This window comes from Chlorocebus sabaeus, chromosome 15 (genome assembly GCF_047675955.1).
Source record: "Chlorocebus sabaeus isolate Y175 chromosome 15, mChlSab1.0.hap1, whole genome shotgun sequence".
NCBI classification, from domain to species: Eukaryota; Metazoa; Chordata; class Mammalia; order Primates; family Cercopithecidae; genus Chlorocebus; species Chlorocebus sabaeus.
This window is the reverse complement of record NC_132918.1, coordinates 31,878,146-31,904,208: the sequence shown is the minus strand read 5'-3', so window position 1 is coordinate 31,904,208 and position 26,063 is coordinate 31,878,146. Positions and strand designations below refer to the sequence as shown.

At 37.9% G+C, this 26,063-nt stretch overlaps 1 protein-coding gene across 1 annotated transcript in view; it reads left to right on the top strand.

Moving 5' to 3' along the window:
- Window positions 1-2,860: 2,860 nt before the first annotated feature.
- IQCJ (IQ motif containing J) overlaps window positions 2,861-26,063 on the top strand; it is a 182,402-nt gene continuing 159,199 nt past the window's right edge. Inside the window, exon 1 of the mRNA XM_073023488.1 lies at window positions 2,861-3,103. Coding sequence (XP_072879589.1) covers window positions 3,095-3,103 — 9 coding nt within the window. The 5' untranslated portion in view covers window positions 2,861-3,094. The remainder of the gene's footprint in view (window positions 3,104-26,063) is intronic.

Sequence of the window (26,063 nt, the reverse complement as noted above, 5' to 3'; positions counted from 1 at the left end):
GTTATTTCTCTCTCACTGTCTCTTGCTCTTCATCCTTCCACCATGTTATGATCAGAAAGAAGACCCTCACCAGGTGTCTGCCCCTTTATCTTGGACTTCTGAGCCTTTGAACCATGAGCTCATAAATGTCTGTTCATTATAAATTATCCAGTCTCAGGTGTTTTGTTATACTAGCACAAAATAGACTAAGACAGTACCTGTGAAGGTGAGACTCTTCCTGAGTGAGTGAAGGTGGTGCTGAGTGCAGGGCAGTCAGGTGATGTGGGGGAAGCAGAGTGAGCCCTGTGCTCTGAGCTACTCTGAGCTTTTCTTACTTTTACTGTGGGTGAGCTTGCAGGATGTATATCAGTTGGTGCTGACGGTTTGGGCAGGGGGCAGGCAGATCAGCTGTGGAGGGTGCTGTGGCCATATTCTTCTCTTATGTTTCTGAGGAGAGACATGGGACACTCTGCCACCACCAGAGACTTAGGAATAGAGCCGGTGGTGGGGGGTGCTATTCTTGTGGGCACCGAACCCCCTCCTCAGGTTCTTACACTCATTTGAAGAGGATCTGTTGCAGTTGAGCTGGGCAGTAACCTGGCTTCTGGTAGCATGTGGCCCCTTGCTTGAAGACGACAGGATCTGCCACTCATTAGGAGGTCCTTCGGGTCTGGAGCTGAGGCAGATGCTGAAGCAAAGGATGAAGGGAATTGGCAGATAATGTGCTTTCTCATGCGAATTCCTCAGTGGTCCTCCCATGAAGAAGGGTAGAAGAATGCTGGGACTGTCACTCCTTAGGCAGAAGGGACCAGATTTGACTTACTGCCTGGGTGCCTTTAAGTCAGAAATTCTGAGTTCTTGTCTCAGGCGTGCTCTTGCATAGAGCCAGGATGCCACAGAACTAGCTCCCTCTTATATTTTGGCAGAGGATACATAGACTCAAAGCCTGCCCTGCCTTCTCATTCTACAGATTAAAATTAAACAAAACAAAACAGAGGCCCAGAGAGGTTATACGAATGAACCAAAAGATTTGGGGTTTTTTTGCCTTCAGCTTTGGCTTCCAAATCCATTTTCAGCCTTGTGCACTCAGGTTATGGGTGAACTGAGGAAGTCCAGACCTTCCTGCGGTAGAGGGATCCACAAGAGCACAAAAGTGCAGGTCAGCTCCAGCATCTATGTTGCTTGAGTCTGGAGGTAGTGGCGGATGGGATGCCTTCCTCCTTGAATGACTCCCAGGCTCTGTAACAGCGGTCTTGAATGGCAGCTGCTTTTATGGGTGAGAGGGCGGACTTCATCAGAATCTCCTGGAGAGAGTTTCAAAACATGTGTAAACTCTGCTTGCCTCATGCTACCAAGTGTAATCCACAGTGCAAGAGATGGCAGTGAGCACAAGTTTTGTAAGTAATTCTGATGTGTCCATCCCCTGCTGAGTGCCTTGTGGTACTATTTGACAATGGTAAACCCTTGAGGGAGTTCTCATCTTAAGGGTCATTGTGTTCTCCACAGCATCTGATGTGTAATTCAGTGGATATTTGTTGAACAAATGGATGAAGCAAATGGCAGTGGAGAGATAAGAACAGAATCTGAGCAGACAGGCCTGAGCACTGGAATGTGAGGGGGACTGGCGGTGCCTTGGTCAATACGTGTTAATCGAGTGTGCTTAAAGGTGAGTCTGGCCTTCTGCAGCAGTCTGACCATTGACTCTTTATCAATAAACATAAATACTGTTCTGCCCTTGACCTCGAGAGTTAAAATAATAAATAGCTTAATTGGTCATCATTAACTCCACTTCAAATTTACTATTGCCGAGTGTGGCCTTGAACAAAATGACTCCCATGCTCAGCCCAGGCATTTTGTCCCCGAACCTCCCAAAGGAGTGTCCCTGGTAAAACCAATAAAATCAGCCTCCCACCTACTCCCTCCCATCAATAGCACATTTGCTATTGAGTCCAGGCAAATGGCCATTTGCAAGGTTGGATGAGTAGTTAAGCCACACAGGCACAATGTAGTATGACAACATTCTTCATGGTAATATCGTCCTCCTCATTACATTTGAATATAGATTGCCAGTGTGCAATGCCTTCGACCTCGCTCTCTATTTGTGAGGTTTAGGAGTTCTTCAGACAAGGTGACGTCCACATGTGTTCCTCAGAAATTATTAGCCTATTTGTAAACCTAAACAAAATCATAGCTATTGTCTCTAAGCACTTAATTTGCCAAATCTCTTTTCTTCCTATCCTTAATTATGTATAAATTTATAGACTTAAGCCACCTGCCTCCTCAATGCTTGTATATAATTGTACCTCTTAGCTACCACTTAATGGCTCAGGGCTCTTCCTTTATACTGTCTTTGCTTCAAACTGTACATTTAAATATCAGTACTCAGCTCAGCTTCTGAGTATTAAACATTTTTTCTCTACTTCCTTGAAAAGCTGTGAACAAGCCTTTTAGCATTTTATCTGGACCAAACAGTAGTGGTTTTACACGAGAAACGAGAACTCTGGAAGTAAATCTATGTATTTATATGTCTAAAGTGCATTATAAAAAGAAGCAATAAATCTAGTTTTCTGCGTAAAAGGAATTAGATTTTCCAGTTTACCTCTGCACTGGGATTAATAAAATGTGCAACAAATAGCTGATGGAATGATCCATTTGAAGTTTGTAAAGGTATCTAGGGAAGCTGGCTGGAGTAGCCTTTCCATTTTTTCAAAAGCAGGATGCCTCTTAATTTTTTGATTCAGTGTTGTTTCTGAATGACTGTTTTAAAATGAGCTGAGAGGCTGTTACCTGCCTATTTCTGCATGGCTGAGCAAATTCACCCGTAAATCCAAGTTTCTCTTCGTTTCCATCACTATACGTCTCCAAATTACAGAGAATTCATTCCTGAGCTGGAGAGGTGCCAGAAGTTTCTCATCTGGCTGTCTGTGGGCTGCCTTTTTCTTTCCCCTCTTTGAGGCTTTCTGATGCCTAGAGTGAGCTCAACTCAAAGGTTTCCAGCCTCACACTCGCCTCACATTCCCCCACAGTCACATTGAGCTCTGTGATTCTGAGGAATACAGTGTGCCAGCATCCGATCCAGTCTCCTTTCACCTGCGGGTGTTCCAGAAACTTCAAAATGCGTCTGGTAATGTATTTGCTTTTCTAAACATGCCACTTTGATGTGCGTTATATGCAGCTGCTTATTATTTTTTAAAAATCTGTCATCTGAATTAAAATGCATGCAAAAAATGTCAAAAAGAGCTTATAGAACAGTGTGGGCTTAATTGTTGGTCTAGGTGTGTGTGCATGTGTCCTTGTTAATGTAGGCATGTGTGCATAAATATGTATTATTTATGTATACATGTGTCTGTGCAGACAGATTTCACTAAAGGAATCTCATTGAAAGCAACACTTTTTATGAACATCCAGATTTTCTAATCAGATCTGTAAACATCTTAACAACAGCAAGTAGAGGAAAAATAAAATTTTCAAACCCATGCAAATGGTATGTTTTAAACACTTATTTAAAAAGCCCTCCTTTCTTGTGTGTGTGTGTGTGTGTGCATGTGTATGGGGAGGAGGTGTTGATTTTTGAAAACTGGGAGAGAAGAGTTGTATTGCTGCTGCACGAGAATTTCTACCCCATGTTACCTGCCTTCTTAAAACTCAGTAAGCACTGAGGGGAAAAGATGTGGTTCTGCTTTGGAGTAACCCCAGGGGAACGTTGATCCGCAGTGTTCAGCAGGCATTTTAGGTATTCTAAATACTAGTGCTTGAATAATAAGTAGATGGGGTAGATTTGCTATAGCCAAATCCTGCTATGTTTTCTGTCTTGTAGGAATCACATTCACACTGTACGTTTAGGATCTGCATGTGTTTATTGAACTCGAGTGAAGCAGCGTGAGAGTGCAGGCTCATAAATCATATTATTTATTTGCTAGTGTTGGGTGCTAGATTCTAAAATTAAGAGATTACTTAGCAATTAATAATATAGTCAGCATCCCTTGTCTCATTGGGTGAGATTTACATCCTTGGGACTTGCTCTTCTAGTTGTAAAGATGAATGATTTAAGGTTCGTACTTAATTGCTATTTCAAACTCTTAAGCTAGAAAGATACTTGCAACACTATATTTAAAAGACTTATTCTGAAAAAATGTGTATGTATATTTCTAACTGACGGTGAGCTAATTATGACTATAATGTGCTATTTGCTTAAAAACAACTGATCTTGAGTATTGCTTACTTTTGTAATAGAAACTTGTTTTCTTGCCTTCAGATTATCATAATTCTTTCACTTTGCATTATGCTCTTGCTTTTTGAGATCAATATTAACTAATTGTTGTAAAGATGAGAAAATGAGGTAGCAAGTCAAATAGCATTCACTAAGTAGGTTTTCTTTGAACTAGTAGTTTTCTAAGAAATTAAATAGATTTTCACCAGTAGGTTTTCTAAATGTTCAGTGAGTAGTGATACTTGAAAATGGAAGCATCTTAAATATTAACTTAAGTGGAGCAGATTAGGATAGTATTAATGCCATCTTGTAGTTTCTTAATATATTTAAGATGGGGTAGTAAATAGGTTAATTATTTTATATTGGCTATTATTTTTGCTTCATGATAATGATTATAAAAGCAACAATTGCTTTTGATTTACTTCGCATTGTGGACAATTGTAAACTTTAGTAAAATAGTTTACTAAGTTGTAACAATAAAAATGAATATTATTAAAGTCAGTGTGAAAGCTGCTTTTACTTTTTAGCATCCGAGATCTAATATTTTATCACATATAGAGCTGTGTACTTATAGAGGATTATGTATATTTTTAAAAATTTACATAACTCTAAATGCTGATTTTATCAACCATGTTCAATTTATAATTAAAGTATAATAATACAGTAAAAATGCATTTCAGTGTGTAGAAATGGCTCCTTGAAACAGCATATTATATTAGGAGCCATTAAAAATCTGTGTAGACTATTAATATTATACTCATAGATTGTTCTGTGTGTAACTGATTCCTATTTTAGGTCCTATTCATTTCCAATGTTATAAATGAACCTCAGATTGTGTCCTATTCAGTGTAGGAATCTTGCCTTGAATGTAAATATCTTAATGAAGATTTTAAATTGAATGAATAGGATGGCTGAAGATTTAGCAGTACCTTTTTTCATGTGTATTGCAATATGCATAAATACATATATAGAAATAGTAAGTTATGTAAAAATATTCCTTGCCTTCAATCACATTACAAAATACTCTCACTTTACTTTTGAAGTCAGTTATTTTGTTTGAAGTTTCATAGGTGTAAAAAGAGGTTTTGTTTTTCAAAGCTTATGTAGTACTGTGTGGTAACAGGAAAACATTCTGTGCCATTTTGTAGTGAATATCATATGTACTAAAAAGTGAAAGGAAAGAATGCTGCATTTGCCATCTGTCTCTAAGTATGACCTCCTACTGGCTTTAGACATATTGTAGACCAGGCCTTTATTTTATGAAACAAATTTATATTACCCCCAAATACCTAAAATGATTGTAAAACACTTCCCCCATACAATAGTTTCCCCATTATGTGACTGAGACTGTCCTAACAAACATTTTATTTTTAAGGCTCATATATAGAATGAAGACATACAAATATAATTTGTAGGCTGACCACGCATCCAAAGCTGAAAACATTCTTCCTTTAAGTAAGCATTTATTAAGTATCACATCGCCAAGCTGGCTTCTAGCTTTGGGACAAAAGGAGGTGTCAAGGAGGGAAGCTCCTGTTTAAAGATACCATTCCTACTATTTCATTATTAACTGTTATTTATGGAGGCATGACACCTTCAATATGGTTTGAGAATTGCATTGGCTTTTTTGTTTGTTTGTTTTTTTGTACCACTTACTTTCAAAAGGACAAAATTCTTGGGAGCATTTGCCAATAGAGAAGAACAATCACAGTTAGGGTGGGGAGGGCATGCTGATCAAGAAAAATTCTCTGGGGAAGATGAGTTCTCAACCAAGCAGGGGAGGAGGTTATTAGCAAAAATTGATATAAAGGAGAGGAATAGGAGAATTTGGGGTAGATGGAACAGAAAGGAGAAGTAAATCATGACAGGAGACGAGAAGGCAATGACATTGTGTGGAGAGAGGAGCTATATTAGAAGTAAGAGGAAATAAAATTAAAAAAATTATAGAGTTGGGCTTTACATTTTTCAAAATTAGTATTCACTAACCTTATTATAGTCTGTGGAAAATAATTTGATTAAGTAAACATTTATCCTATTTTGTTATACCAAACAACCTCTGTAAACAAAATTTCAAAGTCTACATAATAATTTTAATTTCTATTTATTGAGCATTTACTATGGGCCAGCTATGGGCCAGGCACTACACTAAATACTTTAAATGCATTATCTTATATAGTCCTCATTTACTATTAATATCCACATTCTACTGGTGAAGAAACTGAGGTACTGAGAAGTTTATGTAACTTGTCTAAGTTTGTATAAGGTCAGAAATGGAGGAGTGGGATTTGAACCCAGATTCTAGAGCCCAACCTTCTAGCTACACACACAAAAAAATCACGTCAGCTTCTTTCATCTCTAGTTCCAGGTCCAGACTGGTATAACTAGTTGTTCACTGGCTGTGTCATTTAGGTTCTCTGGGAAGAGATTCTGAGACAGAATTAGTAGTGCAAGTGGTTTATTTGAGAGTAAAGACAAATGGGGAAGGAAGCAAAATTGGGCAGGGAGAGCCTTCTGACCACACAATGCAGATCTCACAAAATCTCACCCAACCCAATGGCAACCTCTGGAGGGAAGAGTGCCCATTAAAGGAGTCTCACAGTGGGCAGAAATGACCAGGCCTAGTACCCCTGCTATGCTCAATCGCCGGCTAGGGGTTCTCTGAAAGAGCATGACTGTGGCTTAAAAGTCAAGGAAGATCCTGAAGGTCCTGTAGCTGGATGTTGTCAGCTAACTGCACTTCTTACAGCTGAAGAGCAAGTTCTTTCTTGAAGGGAGAGCTGGGCAGTGTACCTCCGTGGCTGCCGAGGTGATATCTCTACAAAATGTATCATAGGAACTTAGCGGTAAGGCAAGCTAGGTGCCTAGGGTGAAGAATTTAAGGAAGTACGTATGCTTTGGGACATTCAAGTGCTGGGTGGGCACCTCAGAGTAAGTGTCTCCTTAAGTTTTGCACCCTCAGGCACCTTGCGTGTCTCACCCTAGTCCCCAGAACCTCACATTCAACACACTTAGAATTGATCTCATCATAGTCCCTCCAAATGTACTCTTACAGTCTTATCTCTCAGGAAAATCCAAGAACTGCTCAGTACATCCTCCTACTAGTCTCTGCTCCCATCCAATTCAGTCTCTCCACTGCCACAGCATCATCTATGTGAAATACAACTCTGATTTATAATTCCAATGCATAATACTCTTCATTGGTTCCCTGTAGCCTAAAGAATGAATTCCAAGGTTCTTTCTATGGCATGTAAAGACCCTGTATGATCTGACTACATGGACAATCTGGATTCAGGGCTGAAGCAATTTCAGTGCTGTATCTAAGGAACATTAGAATTGTTTATTTTTAAATATTTTAAATATTTTAAATATAGAATAGGTATTTTACAGAATAGAATTTTATAGAATAGAATAGAATTTTTAAATATAGAATATAGAATTCCATATATTTGGAGAATATATGGAAACTAATGGGAGATATACCTGGCAAAGTAAATTGGAGCTGACCAAAGAACTGTAGTCATGGAGTTTAACTTTTCTTTTGAAGGGATCTGATCAGAGAAGTAACATGATAAAATTAGGCTTGCATGAAGGTGAACGAGGCTGCGATGTGGAGGCTCCACTGAATGGAGATCAATCAGAAGTCAGGGAGACCAGTAAGAAGGCTGTGTTGCTATTCCAGGTGAGAAGAAATGAGGTCTTGAGTTAGGAATGTAAAAAATAAAAAAAGACATGAAAAAACATGAAGGAAAAATAGAATTTTAAGGCTTATTAAGAGAAGATGTGAGGGGAAGATAGTACTCAAATGGGACTTGAACACTTGAATTGAGTGATGGGAGGCTTGTGTATGGGAACCAGAAATGGACAGAAGGATCTTGTTGAGGAAAGATGACAAGAGTCTAAGAGGTGTCTGCAGATTAACCATCTTATTTATTTCCCCAAATGAATATTACACAATTTTTTTATTTTTCCTTCATCTCAGGCACTGCTTGTTCAGTTCCTCAAATTTTGCCTGATTTTTAATTTACTGTCATTTAGAGATTTTCACAATAATCCTTTAAACAAAAGATTAAGGCATCAAAGACAAAAGCTATGTTTACAGACACCAACCATTCTAACAACATTTAGGTTCTTTTTTCTAAATTCAACTGTAAAAACACCTTTTTGGGATCCACACAATTTCTAACAGCCAGTTTGAGTAACTAATTATTATTATATTTTATTTTTTTAAGAAGTTGTATTGGCTTCATATAGACCTGATCCTGCCCAGCAGAGGCTGACAAGACTGGCCCATCTAATTAAAGGTCTTTGTTCCTGGGGTAGATAGAAGAGCCAACACTGTTATCATGAGTTGCAGACATCTTCTCATAGAGGAAATCTGAAACTGCTGCCTCCCACTATCCAACTAACAAAGGGGCAAAGGTAATTGATTTAACATGAACAGAAAAAAGACTTTGCAAATAAAGATTCACATTATATATGATTGTGACACATAATTAAAAACTCAATTTTCAATAAAATGGAAATAATGGCAAAGACTTGATGCTAAATAAGCTTAAGGTGCAGAAATGAATAGTAAGTTTTATAGGAATTTGCAATGCAATATGAGAAGCTCAAAGCAAATATTTAATTGCCCTGAAAACTGAACAACATAACAGTCACATTTGCATATTCTTCCAGGCTGACTTGTTTTACTGTAGAGTGCAGGAAACCTCTTGTAGTAATATTATGTTAGCATCCATGGTGTACAAAAAAAATTTTTTAAGAGACAATCAAATTAACCTCCAAATCTGACTGAATAACCGCCTACACTGACTTGTGCCTAACAAGCTGTGACAATCAAAAGATAAGCTGGTAACATGTTGTTTGTTTTGTGACAGTGATAACAGAGATCTAACGCCTCATTCGTAACTAGGGCTGCCAGACATAGAAATACAAGATTTGCATACTCTGACCTCCAGAGCATGGAGCTATCGTAAGCCAATGAGTATAAATTCCCTTTTCTGTTTCAGACTTAGATATAGGACAGTATGTTTTCCTGATTTCATTAAAAAAATGAATAAGACACTGAAACATAAAAGGGAGGGGTCTGTGTATGTGGACATTTGTAATTCTGTGCTCTAACTCCAAACTTCAGGGAAGCGATCTATACGGATGATGTTTAATCTTCATGGCAGATCAATGAGGCAGACACTGTTGGTTACTGCCTATCTCACAGATGAGGAAAACTGCTGGAGAGGCTTGATAACCTGTTAAAGGTAACACAGTGGTCAAGTAGCAGAGTGGATTTGGACCCAGGGCCTGAGCTCTTAGACATTGAGCTGGGCATGGAGGGTGTGAACAGAAGCAGTGATTGGCTGGTGGGGTTTGCCCACCCAGAAGGCTCTCCTCTGAAACTCTCCATCCTTGGACTGCTCTTCTTACCTTTCCTGGGCTCTCAAACTTTCCTATATACTGTAAGGAAATACAGTTGTAAATTCAGGAACCAGCACCAAACCTATTTTTTTGATGGACAGATAATAAGTTTCTCACTGAGCTTAAAAATATGTTGCTACCATATTCTAGTGATGTATGTCTCTGCAGTGTGGGAGTCCATCTGCTCATCCTCACCTAACTATATCACTTTTTTAAAATGGGCTTTGTTGATACTTGGAATTGGGAGACTTTAATTCTGCATTCAATTTTAGTCCACATTGGACAATTTGAGCTCATACTTTATGGGAGACAGCAAATTGCCACTATATGCTACTCTATGACCATGTATATGTAATTAAATATACATGAATATTCCAACTGTATGGCAGTCTGATGAAGGAAGAACTAGATGTGATGGAGCTCCCTGGTAGGCTCTCTTTGTTAGCAAGGATGACCCCATTTATAGCCCCTTATATGTCTCATTCTGAAGTATTGATTTTCTTATCTGTAAAATGAATATTATGACAACTAGTTCCTGTAAAGAAGCATGTTGTAGTGGAATAAATACAGGCTTTGGAATCAGACATGCCCCGGTACACATCCCCTTGCTGTCACTTTGGAAAGCCACTTTAATATCTCTGGAACAGGAATAATACTACTTAGTATTGCTATGAGGATAAGACGGTGCCTGTGTCAGTCCTGGCACAGGGTAGGTATTCAATAAATGTGTTTGGCATATCGTTAGGAGCACAGAGACAGAGTGCATAAGTGATTAAAAGCACCTGACCCTGGACCCAAACTTCTAGGCTCAAATCTGAGCATTATCATTTATCAGCCGAGTTACCTTGGGGAATTGAGTTCCCTGTGCCTTAGTTTTTTTTGTCTGTAAAATGGAAATGACTAAAGTACCTTTGTAATAGGGTTGTTGGGAATTACAGGAGACTTAAGGTATATGAAGTACTTAGAACAGTGCCTGGCACACAATAAACACTCCATGAGTGTTAAGCCCCTCTTTTGAGATTTATTTCACTTCAATGTGATTTCTTCTCAGAGCTCAAGGCCTGGAGATTCACAGTACCTCTAGGGACAAGGATTTCCAGTTTCTTGTTATCTAAGACCTAAAAAAATACTTGTTTTAATCCAGTGTCCACCGAAAATTAATAGTATCCATCTTAGTTTAATAGATTGTTGTATCATCTATACCCATTGTTGGCAAAGGCAGGGCTCTCAATAGCAAGGGTGGGGGAAAAGCAAATTAGGACAACCAGCTTTAGATGGTAATTTGCATTTAAAAAAATCTATCAACACATGATTAGCACCTCCCTTCGGACCTATCAGTTTTACTTCTAAGAATTTTTCTAAAGATGAACTCACATAACTGAGCAAAGACATGTGGTGAAGTTTTCATTGCAGCATTGTTTGTGTTATTAAAAATCTATAAACAACTAAGTATTCACCCAGGGAAAAATATTGAAATAATTTGTTATATCCATGCAATGGAATACTGCAGGGGAGAGAGCTTAAAACTGTTTGAGCAATACAGGAGAATATTAAAAACTATACAAACATACTTTTAGGAAAAAAGCATTTTGGGGGCAGTCTATAGCATAAATGATACTATGTTAAAAATAGTTATATATTTACATCCATTTGCTTGTATAATCATAGAAAAATTCTCAAAGCATGTATGAGAAACTAGTGTTTACCAATCAGAAGTGGAATGTTTGTGGAGTGAGTACTTTTCCATTTCACTTTATGTACCCTCTTTGAATTTTAAAACATGGGCATATATTGCTTTTACAACTTAAAGTTGTTTTAAAAAATGGTCAATAAAAAATTCCTTTGTTCCCTCTACTGCCATATATTAGTTTTTTAAAAAAATTAGCCCTTGCAAATGTAATCCTAAGCCTTGGTATAATATTTTTGAGTAATGGAGCCAACTATCATCTTTAGTTAAAAACAGAATGTGTATCAACTCACGGCCAAAGCTCTAATTTGCTCCCAGGGAGCACAGACCAAAATGACTAAGGAGATACCCTAACATCAAGTCACAGGAGACTCTTAAGTCCTGTGGCAAAATTTCCTGTATTTCAAAAATTCATGCACTTAGAGAGGAAACATTAAATCAAAAGCATTAGATGGGGGTAGGGAGCATTGAGTCAATGACTTTTCCTCAGGACTTATTAACGCTAAACATGGGGAAACATTACACAGGGGACATTTTTACATTAAGGTTTCTCTGTATTTCTAAAACCCCTCACTCAGTCTTTTGCAAAATGCTATATAAAAGTTACATTGCTTTTGAGTTTTGAGGGCGGAAGTGATTTGCATGAGGAGTAATCAAGATTCCTGCTCTTTGTACTTTCAAAAGTGCCTACACACACATTGTCTTATTTGATACTCACAAACAAGGTATTTAGGACAAGAATAAAGCTCATTTTCTATATAGGGATCTGAGGTTTAGAAAAGTTAAGCGACAAGCAAGTCAGCATGGAGCTGAACACAGAAGGACCCTTGGCTGTGTCTTGGCCTCTTTTTTTTTTTTTTTTTTTTTTTTTTTTGCCACCAGCACTCAAGGGTGTGGCTATACAGCAGAATCACTCCTCTGGTTGTGAAATGTGAAGTGGTTTAGTACTTTCTTGGAATTACTTTTAACTCTGGTCTAGAAAGACCCAGGAATGGCAAATTGAACTTTCTCCCCAAAGTGAATTATAAACATCCGAATTTAATTGGTTAAGGAACCTCTAATAAAATCCAGGTAGATCTAGTTTCTCATTTTGCCTCTCATCCTTACTAGCCATATAATCTTGGGCAAACTGTTTCTTCATCTATAAAATGAGGTTAATGATAGCTTTAACCTTCCATGGCTGCTGTTAAGATTTTAAATGAAATAATGTGTGAAAAGTGCCTGGCAAAGTGCATGGTACACAGCAGAGGGTCAATAAACACCCAAGGCAATAATAATTATTAATAATATGATAACTAAATCAGGGTCCAGGTAAGCATGGCAGGCAGGGTTCTGGTAGAAGCCAGAACTTTTGTTTCCTTGGAGGTGACAGCCAGGAGCTGCATCCCAGAGTGGGTGCCAATTGGCTTCTTTTCTTTGGAAGGATCCTTCCCTGGAAACACAAAGAACCAACTAAGCATGGGCAGGAAAGCTACTTTAAACTTCCCTGCATGTCATTGTAGGGGCTTGGACATTTCTGACTGAAGAGAATACCCCCAGTTTAGAACAGAGTTCACTACCTTTCTAGTTTATGGTCATCAATAAGACGAGGAGGGAGCAGTCACCTCCCCTAAAAGGACAACCTGATGATCTTCTTGCCCTGGGGAGTTGGTCTTCAGCCTCCTAAATTACAACTTTAAAAATCAGATTTTGGCTGAAATCTGAGAAGCCAGAGTTCAGAATCTAGATAATAAACAATGAAAAGTCTATTTACTAGATATTTAGCTTCAAAGTATTTTACTAATTTCTCATTTGAGTTTTTAAAAATTATTTTGCTTTATTACACAGTTTATACTTACTGAAAAAAATACAGAATCAAGATGGAAGAAAATAAAAATCCTTAAGAAGAAGCATTTCATAATCGTTTTGGTATATAGCCATTGAAACTAAAAAAATAAATATGTTTTAATGAAAACTCTAAAGCACTGAACGTACAGTTTATGACCTCTCAAAATCTGGGAATATATCATGTGCATCTTTCCATGTCAATACATTTTTTTTTCCTATGCTTTCATTTTCAATGGTTGTGTAGTATTTGATTGGGTAGACATTCCATAATTTAATCTTTGGATCTTGAATGCTTAGGTTGTTTTCTTCCTGCAAGAAAAATTCTTGAAAAATTATTGCACAAGTCTTTATTTCTTTATAAAAAATAAATTCCTAAAAGTGGAATTTTTAGGTCAAAGAGTAAATGCATTTTAAAGGGTTTTGATGTCTAATTGTCTCCCAGTTATATTTGCCAATTTTACCCTCATTATTAGTACAAGCATGTAGCTAATGACTATTTAGGTAAACATGACTTCTATTTATTTATTGCAAAAGTTGAATACCTTTACAATAGCCTGTATTACCATACCAGAAATAAAGAGGACTTCTTGCTGACACCAACTGCTACTTTTGTTTTTATAATCCAAACACAATATATTATTAAGACAGTGTGTTAATTAATTGTATTCAGGAGCTTGGTAATTATGATCAGTAGAATACAATTTGCTTTTGGTGGAATGTAATGGAAAATGTAGAAATAACTCGGAGGAAAAGTTACTACAAGCACACTTCCCTGGAGCCCATTAATTCCACCCACATACCTTTTTTAAGGTGTGAGAATAAAACAATCAAGGGCGTATAAACCTTTCCACTGTGGTTATCGTCACATCAATTTTGTCTATGGTTGGAAGTAACCCTGCCTGATCCCTTCTGCACCACACTAGGCTTCACAGTAGAAATGTGAAGGTTGGAAACTTTTCAGCAGAAATTACTCTTGATGACACCAGCCCCGCTGACAGAGTAATTCCTGCTGGAAAGAAGGCGTCTGAATTAATGGTCTAATAAACCGAGTTAGTGTTTCATCTTGGCAAAGGATTAATTAGGGGAAGAGAAATTAACATTTATTTGGGTTCCTATTTGACAGGCCCTTTATTATTACATTATTGCATTTAGTACACCCTATCAACCTATGAGGTAGGTATTGATGTAGGCATTTTACAATGAAGGAACTGAAATTCAGTCAAATAAAGTATCTTGCCTAAGGCCCCACAGCTGGTGAGCTGCAAAAGTGAGATTTGAACCTGGGCTCCCTGCTTCGGAAGTCTGTGTTCTTTATACTGTTACTTCTCACTGGTTGTACAACAAGTCTGACTGTCTCTCCTCTAGAATAGTCATTGTAAGTATGAATGCACTTCTAGTCAACTAAACTGCAGGTTTCCTCTTAAAATCAGTATGTCAGTCTTACTTAGAGCACTCAGAATACTGAGTCTGCTTACAAACTTTTGTAGGCTAGAAATAGAAAATCTGCTAAGCTAGTCAGACAATAAAGAGTTTATTATCTTAGGTAACAAGATATCCTGAGACAGAGGGACTCCTGCCTTTTTTCAGAGGCTCAGTGATTTCGTCATGGACTCAAGTCCCCCACCTTGCTGCTCTGCCATTCTCAGTGCTATCTTGCAAGTGTCTTTTATTGTGTGGTGACTTCAGAAGCTCTGAGTGCAACATCTTCATGTGTACTACAATGTTCAGAGACAGGAAAATGAAATGGCTCCTCCTCACACATCCTCTTTCTTTTGTAAGAGCAAGACAAACTTCCCAGTAGACTCTCTTGTGCCTCATTGCCCAGGACCGTGCCATAGGCCCCTTCCTAAACCACACCTTGGCATTAGGAATGACTTAGGCCAAGATTCACCTGAGGGTGGGGAGGGTGAATGCTGACACCAGAGCCAGGCTTTGTGGCAGGAAGAACCACCAAAAATACTGCCAATACGGCATTCCAGAGATTTTGATATTTCTTTTTGTAGTTAATTGTGTATATATTCTGGGATTCTTCAGTGGTATAAAAGTATACTGTTGCTTTTCTAGATAGTTTTATTTTTATATAACTACCAACTAGAAATGAGCATGTATTTTTTCAGTGTGGTTGACCAAATCCTTCCCATTTCCATCACCTTCTCCAATGTATTTTATATTCTTCTTTACCCAAATGTTCACCTATTCTAACTCTTCTTCACAATCCTTCTGGATACAACTTCTTCCAAGAATGTGGAGAAAGTATGATTTTAATGCAAAATGAAGAACCCAATATTCCCTGTCTATTAGAGTTAGCATAATTTTTACCCTTAAACAAAAAAGAATATTGTCTTACTGGAGATCATTAAGTAGAATAAACCTACTTTTCTGTCATTAATAAATAACATGATCATCTTTTCTTTCAGCAATTCATTTAACCCTCATGCTTGTATTCAAACAAAACAAAAATTGAAGTGGAGGGATGTCCATTAATTTCCAAAATAATTAGTTCAATAAAACAACTTGTTGATTCAAGGGGAAAGGTCAGTTTTTTTCATTGTATTGGCTTATTAAATTTGAAGAATTTAGTTCAACAAATGTTTATCACAATCTATGATGTACTAACATTGTGGGAAAGTAAGAGAAGCTACAGAAAACCTTACACAACCTGGTAGAGAAGAAGAATAAATAATCAACTTAGAAAAAGTATCTATAATAAACTATTACATGAGATACAACAAAGGTATATGAAAATTATGACATCAATAACAAATGTATTGAGCACTGATTATGGCCTAGATTGTGCTTCTATTTGCTTTACAGGTATTAACTCATTTAGTTTCCAAACAACTCTATAAGGTTTTTTTTTTTTTTTTTTTTTTTTAGCCCTATTTTACAGATGAAAAAACATAGGCAGTAAAGAAGCGTGAGGAGAGTTTCATGGGAATTTGGATGAGGATGTAATTCTTCCTGGGAAGTTAGGGGAGCAAGTGTTTTAGGGGAAAGATATGTGGAAAAGGTGACCTTCCAGCTAGTGTTGAGGTGGGAGACACAGGGGGAAAAAAAATGGTTTTGTAGTGCGGAAAAATGGCATCTGGAAAGCATCTCTGAAAGACCTTTGTGTGTCCTGTGTGGCTGAAGCACTGTGCAAATATGTGGAGGTTAAGGAAAGGGAAACTGTGGTTGGGTTGTCTAAGTGGTATATGCCCAGCTAAAGGGCTAGAGGTCTGTCATCATGAGTTAACACCCATCTAAGGTGTTTACACAGGAGAGTGACATGATGAAATGTGGTTTAAGAAAATGATTCTAGGACAGACAGAGAAAAACAGACTGGATGGAGGAGGACATGAAAAGGAAAAGGGAGACCCACAGGCTCAATAACCCCTCTGTGAATAGCAATGTCATTGTTCAAAATGTGAGAGAAATATGATATCCTTCAGCAAGAATATGAACCTCAACCATATGCCTTATACAAAAATTACCTCATAATGGATCACAGACTTGAATGTAAAATGGAAAACTATAAAAAGTTTAGAAAAAAATAGAAAAATTTTGAAACCTCAGATTAGGTAAAGCCTTCTTAAACTTATCACCAAAAGCACTATTCATAAAAGAAGAAAACTGTCAAATTGGACATTATCAACATTAAAAACTTTTGTTCTGTGAAAGACCTTGTCAAGAGAAAGAAAAGACAAGCTATAGACTGGGGGACAATATTTGCAAATGGCATATATAACAAAGGAATTGTATCTAGAATATATACAATGAACTCTTTCAACAATAAATAACCCAAACAATCCTTTTGGAAAATGGACAAAATACATATACATACATTTCACGTGAAGAGGATATATAGATGGCAAATAAGCACATGAAAAGATGTCCAACATCATTAGCCATTGGTGAAGTGCAAATTAAAATGACAATGGGGTATCACTACGTATCAATCAGACTGGCTAAAATTAAAAGTAGTGATAACATCAAATGCTGATGAGGATGCAGAAAAACTGGACCACTCAGACGCTGGTGAGAATATAATGTGGTACAACCATTCTAGAGTAAAATATGGCAATTTCTTACAGAACTAAAATGTGCTTACCATGCAACACTATAATTGCACTGTTGGACATTTATCTCACAAAAATGAAAACTGTATTCACGTAGATGACTGTACACAAATGTATATAGCAGCTTTAGTCATAATAGCCCCAAACTGGAAACAACTCCAGTGTACTTTAATGTGTGACTGGTTGGTCAAACTGTGGTATGTCATAAACTGGAATACCATTCCATAGTAAAAGGAAGAGAACTATTGATATACACAACTTGGGTGATCTCTTGGAAATTATACTGAGTGAAGAAAAGCAGTATCAAAAAATTATATATTGTATGATGCCATTCATATAACATTCTTGTAGTGACAAAATTATATAGATGGGGAACAAATTCGTTGTTGCCACAAGTTGGGAAAAGAAGAGAAAGGAGGCGGGGGGCTATAAAAGGGTAGCAGGAGGGATCTTTGTGATGGAACTGTTCTGTATATGGACTGTGGTTAGTGGTTACATGAACCCATATATGTGATAAAATTATATAGAACTAAAAACACACGCACACATATACAGTGCATGTAAAACTGGTGAAACTTGATTAAGCTTGGATTGTGTCAATATCAATTTCCTGGTTGTGATATTGTACTGTAGTTATGTAAGATGTCATCATTGGGGGAAACTAGAGAAAGAGTACACAATATTTTTCTCTATTATTTCCTACAATGAAAATTGTGTGAATCTACAATTATCTAAAAATAAGTAAAAAAAAATAGGCATAAAAATGCGTGTACTAAAAGAAGATAAATTCGGTTTGGAAATGTTGAGTTTGAGAAGCTAGAAAAGTCTAGTAGCATGTTGGTAGGACAGTTTTAGAGTGGAAGAATGGAAGACTAATTAGAGGGTATTGGTAAATCTGGAAGTTGTTTGCATAAAAATAGGAAAGTCTTTGATGAGATTGCCCAGCAGGTGAGAATGAAGCCATAATCAAAATAAGAGCTCACATAATTGACCTATCACTTTCAGACATTTTGCATCCTATAGACGTGTTCCTTATTCACTCTTCACAACAAACCTATGATGTAGCTACTATTATTATATCTACTTTACAGATAGGGAAACCAAAGCCTAGAAGGGTTAAGCAACTTGCCAGGGTCACACAGCTGGTAATCAGAGGAGCTAGTCTATGTGACTCCAGAGGTTACCTTGCCTCCAGCATGAAAGAAAAGCACTGAATAAAAGCATGGGAATATGATCATTTCAAGTTTTGGCAGAAACCAGAAAAAAAAGCTCATGAAAATGACGGAGAAGGTAACCCCATTAAGACCTAGGTTTTATATCCTGAGCCTTGAAGGGGATTTACTCTAGTCCTGTCCTCCAGGTCTTGGAGGCACATCCTAGTTACTTGTTATCAAGGGAAATGCATAAATTCTGTTTGTACAAGATTGTTGGATGCTGGGTCGGTTCTGAGAAGCATATGGTCCATGGAGTTTGTGGGTGGGACTGGTCTGGGTCTATTCATGGAGTCAGTGGACCATGGGAGGGAAGTTAGACTTGTCTAGGGCTAAAAACTCAGAGGCACATATGGGTGTGTCATATCGGAGGAATTAGGGGAGGGTAATGAAATGAAGGTCAGCTGTGAGGAAGCTGAGGCGAGAGTAAGAGAAATGAGTGGAGTCCGGGACTGTGGAGAGGGTACAGCGGCCGCCCTTCCCACAAGGTCTGGGACAGCCAGGCCTCTCCCTTGAAGGGCAGAGCTAGGACTCACAGCCCATTTGCGTAACCTAGACTTGGGCTTCCCACCTTTTCTTTTCACAAAATTTATCAGTTGGAAGGAATCAACAAAACTGATCAGTTGTCTAGTTTCATATGGACATAACATAAAAGCCTTACTAGCTTTCAGGAATAAGGGATAAAATGTAGTTTTGTTCTTTCTTAATGTCCCCAGTTGATTTGTATCATAATTCCTGCAGATGTAGCTAAAAACAAAATCCCTAAAATATAGTGGAAAGCATTAATTGAGGAAGTTTCAAAATGATATTAATATAATTAATGTTGACCTATGGAAACTGTAACTTGAATTTTTCTTAGGACTTTTTTTTAGAATAATAGTACTGTCATCTTCATAATTCATCAGCTTTTGCTACAATAACATTCATTAGAAAGAATACTCCTGGATTAAATGTGTGAATACAAGTGTAGGGCAGAGACAATATCTTAGTCTATTCAGGCAGTTAACAACAAATAACATAGACTGGGTGGCTTATTAACAAAAATTATTTCTCTTGGTTTTGTAGACTGGAAGTCCAAGATCAGGGTGCCAGCATGGTTGGGCTCTTGTGAGGACCCTCTTTTAGGTTGCCAATTACTGACTTCTCAACTTCTTGTTGTATTCTCACCTTGTGGAAAGAGTTGTAGAGAGTTCTTTGGGGTCCCTAATGGGATTAATGGTACTAATTCCATTCATAAGGGCTCCATCTTCATTCATAAGGGCTCCACTTTCATGACCCAATCACCTCCCAAAGACTGCACTTTCTAATATCACCTTGCGGATTAGGATTTCAACAGATGAATTTGAGAGGGACACAAACATTCAGACCATAGCAGTGAGTCTGCAGTGTCAGAAATTAAGACAGTTATCAAAACCTAAATGGGTATTTACACACACACACACACACACACACACACACACACACACCCTGCAGTTTGAAGGACTCCCTTTGGCTTTTGGGACAATTTGAATATCAGAATGATAATGACACTAAAATATTATAACTTTTAAATAAAAACTTTAAAAGCCCATGGGTTCATAGTGATACTAAAAAGAAAGAGAAAGGAGGAAAGAGTAGTGCAGAAAGCTATGCTTCACAGAATTTCAGCTAATAAATGTAGAAGGAATAATGGAATTAAATAATATCTATTTTGAAATTTCTAATAAATTAAGCAAAGAGTGTCAATGAATGCTAAAATTATTTTACGGATTCAGAATATTCTCATATTCTCAAAGTCTAACCCTTCAGATGACTTAAATTACTACAAAGGGGAAAATGTGCCTCTACAGTGGACAGATCTGGAGGACATCACCTTCCCCAACACAGCATCATCAAGAGGGGGACCACTTGACATTATCTGCTTCCTGATGAGTTGCAGTAAGATGAATACAGTATCACCTACATAGTACTCTTGGCAAAAATGTTAAATCAGAATATAATCACAAGGATACAGTCAGACAAATCCAGAATGTGGGACATTTTGTAAGACAAGTGGCTGGTATCTTTGGGACTGTTCTAGCTATGGAAAGACCAAACAGAAACGTAGCATCCAAATGCACTATGTGGACCTTGACTGGATCCTGGATTTCCCTCTCTACACCATACAAAGACCATAAAAGACATTTTAGGCCCTGTGCAGTGGCTCATGTCTGTAATCTCAGCCCTTTGGGAGGCCAAGGCGGGCGGATCATGAGTCAGGAGATCGAGACCATCCTGGCTAACATGGTGAAACCCCGTCTCTACTAAAAATACAAAAAAATTAGCCGAGCGCGGTGACAGGCGCCTGTAGTCCCAGCTGCTTGGGAGACTGAGGCAGGAGAATGTTGTGAACCTGGGAGGCGGAGCTTGCAGTGAGCTGAGATTGTGCCACTGCACTCCAGCATGGGTGACAGAGCGAGACTCCATCTCAAAGAAAAAAAAAAAAAGGACATTTTAGAAACAACAGGGGGAATGTCAAGGTAAACTGTTTATAAGATAATATTTCTGAATTAACTTTTTTTTTTTTTTTTTAAGCCAGGATAGTATATTGTGGTCATACAAGAGAATACTCTTATTCTTAGGAGACATGTGCTAAGGTATTTAGGGGTGAAGTTTCATGATCTCTACAATGTACTTTCAAATAGCTAAATTTTCAGTGGACTTATGAGCTGATACAATTGGTTTAGGCTGTTAATTTATTGGTGACTTATTTGGACTTTCCTTATTTCTCAAAGTTATGACAGTTCATTTTAAATTCCTCTGTGGTAGTTCAAACTTTGACTCCCATTTTTATCTGCTTCTTGATTCCTTTTCACCTCCATACCTTCTTAGCAATGATGAAGCAAATGCCTGGATTTGTATTAACCTTCTGTATCCTTCAGAATCCCCTACTCACATCTCAGTCAGCAGGTGTAGGTTAGCATATAAGCCTGTAGGATTCTTACCATTTTATTAGACTCTCGTGACAATTTGGCAAGAAGCATTTAGTGTTTTCCTTGTTTCCAGCTAGCCTTTGCCTGAAAATAAATCTAGCTCAGTTTCCTAGAGATTGATCATTTACAAAGAGAAAAGTCAGGGGCTTTTATATCACCACTTCCAACTCCTTTTGCTAACTAATTCTTCGATAATAGATGATATTCTGTGTATAAAGGTTGTACAACTTTTTGTCTTTGGGAGGCCGAGACGGGCGGATCACAAGGTCAGGAGATCGAAACCATCCTGGCTAACTTGGTGAAACCCCGTCTCTACTAAAAAATACAAAAAACTGGCCGGGCGAGGTGGCGGGCGCCTGTAGTCCCAGCTACTCGGGAGGCTGAGGCAGGAGAATGGCGAGAACCCGGGAGGCGGAGCTTGCAGTGAGCTGAGATCCGGCCACTGCACTCCAGCCTGGGCGACAGAGCGAGACTCCGTCTCAAAAAAAAAAAAAAAAAAAAAAAAAAAAAAAAAAAAAAAAAAAAGATTTGGCTCCCACATTTCCAATAAAATGCTCCACCTTTCAGTGGTGACCTCAGTTAGCTGTATTGTGTCCTGGCCTCGAAACTGACCTCACCATAACCTGGGGAGCCTGGCAGGACAGGGGCTACCTTCATTTTCATGATGAGGAGGTAGAGGCTGGGGAAGCCAGTGTATTAGTCTGTTCGCATGCTGCTGTAAAGAACTGCTTGAGACTGGGTAATTTATAAAGGAAAGAGGTTTAATTGACTCACAGTTCCACATGGCTGGGGAGGCCTCAGTAAACTTATTAATACAATCATGGCGAAACAGGAAGCAAACTCATCCTTCTTCACATGGCAGCAGGAGAGAGAAGTGCAGAGCAAAGGGAGGAGAAGCCCTTTATAAAACCATCAGATCTCCTGAGAACTTGCTCACTATCACAAGAACAGCATGGGGGAACCTCCCCCATGACCTAATCACCTCCCATGAAGTCACTCCCCAAACACGTGGGGATTATAATTCAGATTACAATTCAAGATAAGGATTTTGGGTGGGGCACAGCCAAATCATATCAGCCAGGAAAGAGCTTTTGTCAGTCACACAGGTAATTAGTTGGTTAGTGATAGGAACAGGGTCTGGGCCTCCTGGCTCTTTGACGAGAGCTTTTTCTCCTTTACATGTTTTCTCTTGGCAATGTTCAAAATCTATGCTCCTAGCCATCTTCAAAGTGACGTTTCCTTCATTCACAATAATGGATTGAGAAGCTGCTATAGGTCCAGACCAGGACCAACACTGGGGACAAAGACAAATATTGGCCTCAAGGTTCTTATGTTTCGTTCAAAAGAACTAGATATTAGATATTACAGATACTGTAGAAACTAGATATTAGATAGCAGAGATTTGATATTATAGAAAAGGAAGGTGGAAAATTTGTTCAGAGGCACCTCAGTGGTCTTCAGGATCTTTTTTAATTCTCTACAGTTTTCTGCAGTTTTTTTGGACAGAATCTGTATTTTTTTTTTTTTTAACTATTAGAAGTTTTAAATGTACATCCATGATGATTTCTTTGATTCTAGAGTGGGGAAGTTTTAGGAGGACAGATATCAGACCCTACCTTACACGATTCCATCCTTCAATGTTGTCTTTCTTTGTACATCTACAAAATGGAGAGAGCCAATGTGTTACCTGGGATGAGTTCACTTAGAAGCAGAGAATACAGGGAATCCTTGTGAATCCCTTAGAATCCTTAGAACAGAAAAATGAGATTAGAGTTGCTGAAAGATGTCTGATCTCTATGAGGTCTTAACTTCATGGACTTTTGTTTTGGGAAATAGGACTTGACCTTGGATGGGTCAAATAATGACATTTTAGAGGCAGTTTCTTTATTATCCATGTTGGTTGATGTAACTTCATTCTCATCATAAGCAAGTTGATATTTATCTAATATGTACCTGTATCAGTAGTTACAGTATTGAAGTTATTCCACATCAGCTGTTAATAACTGCTGCCCCACAAGATCATTCACCTCTGCTCTCTCAGCATCTTCTCTGGGACTGGTTTCCCCATTCCCATTTCCAAATCCAGCAACCCAAGGATTAGTGCTTGGCGCAGCAAGGACACTGGTTGTCACATATTTTGAATATCTCTTTTTCTCTAGTTATTATTATACTGTAGTTCTTAATTTCTTGCCAATCAATTGCACAATTCTTTCTCTAAAATACCCTTATACCTTAGAAGCTGGCAAACCGACTATTAAGCTCTATTTCAAAACCATGACATCAAGTGAAAAATCACAATCTTAATTTTTAAATTTAAAATAGTAAAAGTAAATGTGTATAGACAGTGTTCTTATTCCTGTATGCTTGATAGAGGAGCTGCTTATTTTTGGAATATAGAGACCACAGATCAAGAGGAAAATTTAAATGAAATCAAGCAGAAGGGAGCCTGGCATATCTGTGAAAACTGGTGGTTGGTCCTGTTGGAGGCAAGGTTGCTTCATGGGGAGAGGAGAGTCATTCAGTGGGCATCAGCTATCATCCCCATGTGTTTCATTATAATGGCAACCTTCTTTGGTTGTTGACATCTTCTCTGCACCTCATCTTTGCCAACAGAGCTCTAGGTAGTGACCTCGCAGGAGCTGGCTTTAGCTGTCCTCAACAATGCTCCTTTTTGGACATGAACTCAAGCCCATCTACTGTGTCCCAGACTGATCTTTGTGTTCAGATTTCACCAGATACAGCCCCACGTCTTTCTGGGATCAACACTTTCTTGATGTCAAGACCCCAGCCCTTAGTTTATGTTCAGTTAAACATGGTTTTTCTTAACTGTAGGAAAGACTAGACTCATTAAATTATTTTATAGTTGAATTAAAAACATTAATCAATCTCCATGAGTGTATGCTTCAGTAGACAATTTCATGTATCTACTACTTACACGCAGCAGCTGCACATTTTTAGCTACTGAGGTGTTTGACTGTTTTTCAGCTTCAGAAAAAAGTAGTCACATCTGGTGTGAGACGTGCAGAATGTCAGTCCTTGTATTTTCTCTTGCTCTTTCGCTGTAATGAATATCATACTAGTAGCCAGTCAAAAGCATGTTCATGTAAAATGATTCCCTTTACAAACAAGAAACAGGACTTTGAGTGCTGTACATCAGTTGTCAGGCTAATCAGATAATCCGCTTTTCATTTCAAAGTCCGTACTCTAATCTGAAAGCAGAAATCTTCTCTCTTCTCTTTGCAATAGTCACTGGATAAAGATTCTGTTATCATAATCCTATTAAAATGTATTCACTTTTGCAGTACACCTTGATAATAGTATTTATCCTTCTAAGCACCCGGGGAGAAGAGTGATAAAAGACAAATCTATTCAAAATTTCAGGAAAAAATAGTTGCAGAGATGGATATGGTAAAAGCTTAGAAATGAATAACAACTAATATCTGTAGCAGGAAAGAGTAAGCATTAATTCATGAATTAGGCTTCTAGTTAGACTCTGAATGGGAAAGGTAGTAATTTTCCTACTGAAATGTCCAATACCAATCCCATGGGTCTGCATGGGCGAATGCTGGTGAAACTGAATTTCCTGAGCACTGATATTCACCTGTGGCATTTCTAATACATTACTGTTTATTGGCACTAATGGCTTTGAAGTTGCAACACCATTTTAAAAAATAAATAATTAGCTTTGATAGGAGATGTGCAATCAGAACCATAATTAATGAATTGACTGCTGAGAACAATAGCTAGTGCCCGAACTTTTAGTTGTTATAGATATTGTGCTTTCTCCTCTTCATTTTGTATGAGCAATTAAAATTCCTGGTGACTTCTGACATTTTTGCCTTGAGTGAGGGGATCTCCAACTTCGCCACTCAGATGAACCAAGGGTGGTAGATTTTATTTATTCCTGATATGATCATCCTGTATTGATCTAACTTCATTGATATAAAAGCTACATAAAATGATTTGCCATTTCCACAGGCCTTCCTCTGCATGTTTTTGCTTCAAATTAAAGTGCATTTTCAAGCATCTCTGTATCTTACACTAGCCTCTAGTACTAGGCTTTTCATTTATTTCTATATAGGTCTATTGTGAATTAATGGTATATTTCAGGTATAACTCTGATTCACATCATGGAAAATTATCCACTTTCATTCACAAAGATTTCACCTGAAGGTTATTTACAAATTAGTATAAATTTAATGTTTAATGTTATTAAATGTCCTCTCAGTTGTAAAATGTATACTTAGTATTTGTATATTTGCAAGAAATCTGTGGATTTCCTGTCTTTTACATTTTAAAAACCTGGAGAATTACTTCTTTTGTAGGTAAATTGACTTGTCTTACGCCCTCCCCTTTTAGTCACTGTCATATGATTTGATCGACACTTATAAAGCTTCCTGGGATATGTCATACTCCACTCTTGAGGTACTTGGTGACTAAATTAAATACAAAATGGAGTTGTAATAGCTTATGGCTTGAATTAAGGGTATTTTAGGATCGACATTCTCCTCATCTAAAGAGTAAACATGTTTTACAGGACAATTTAGGACAAAAAGCCCAAACTAAAGCTCACCATTTTGAAATGAAATATTTATGAAACAAGTTTTGTATTTTCCTTTTCTGGGCTGAGTCTAAAATTCCATAATGTGGGTATTTCTCATAGAAACTTGCCAGGAATCATTCCAGTGCTGACATTGAATCACCCTCTTGTCTATGGTGTTTCACATC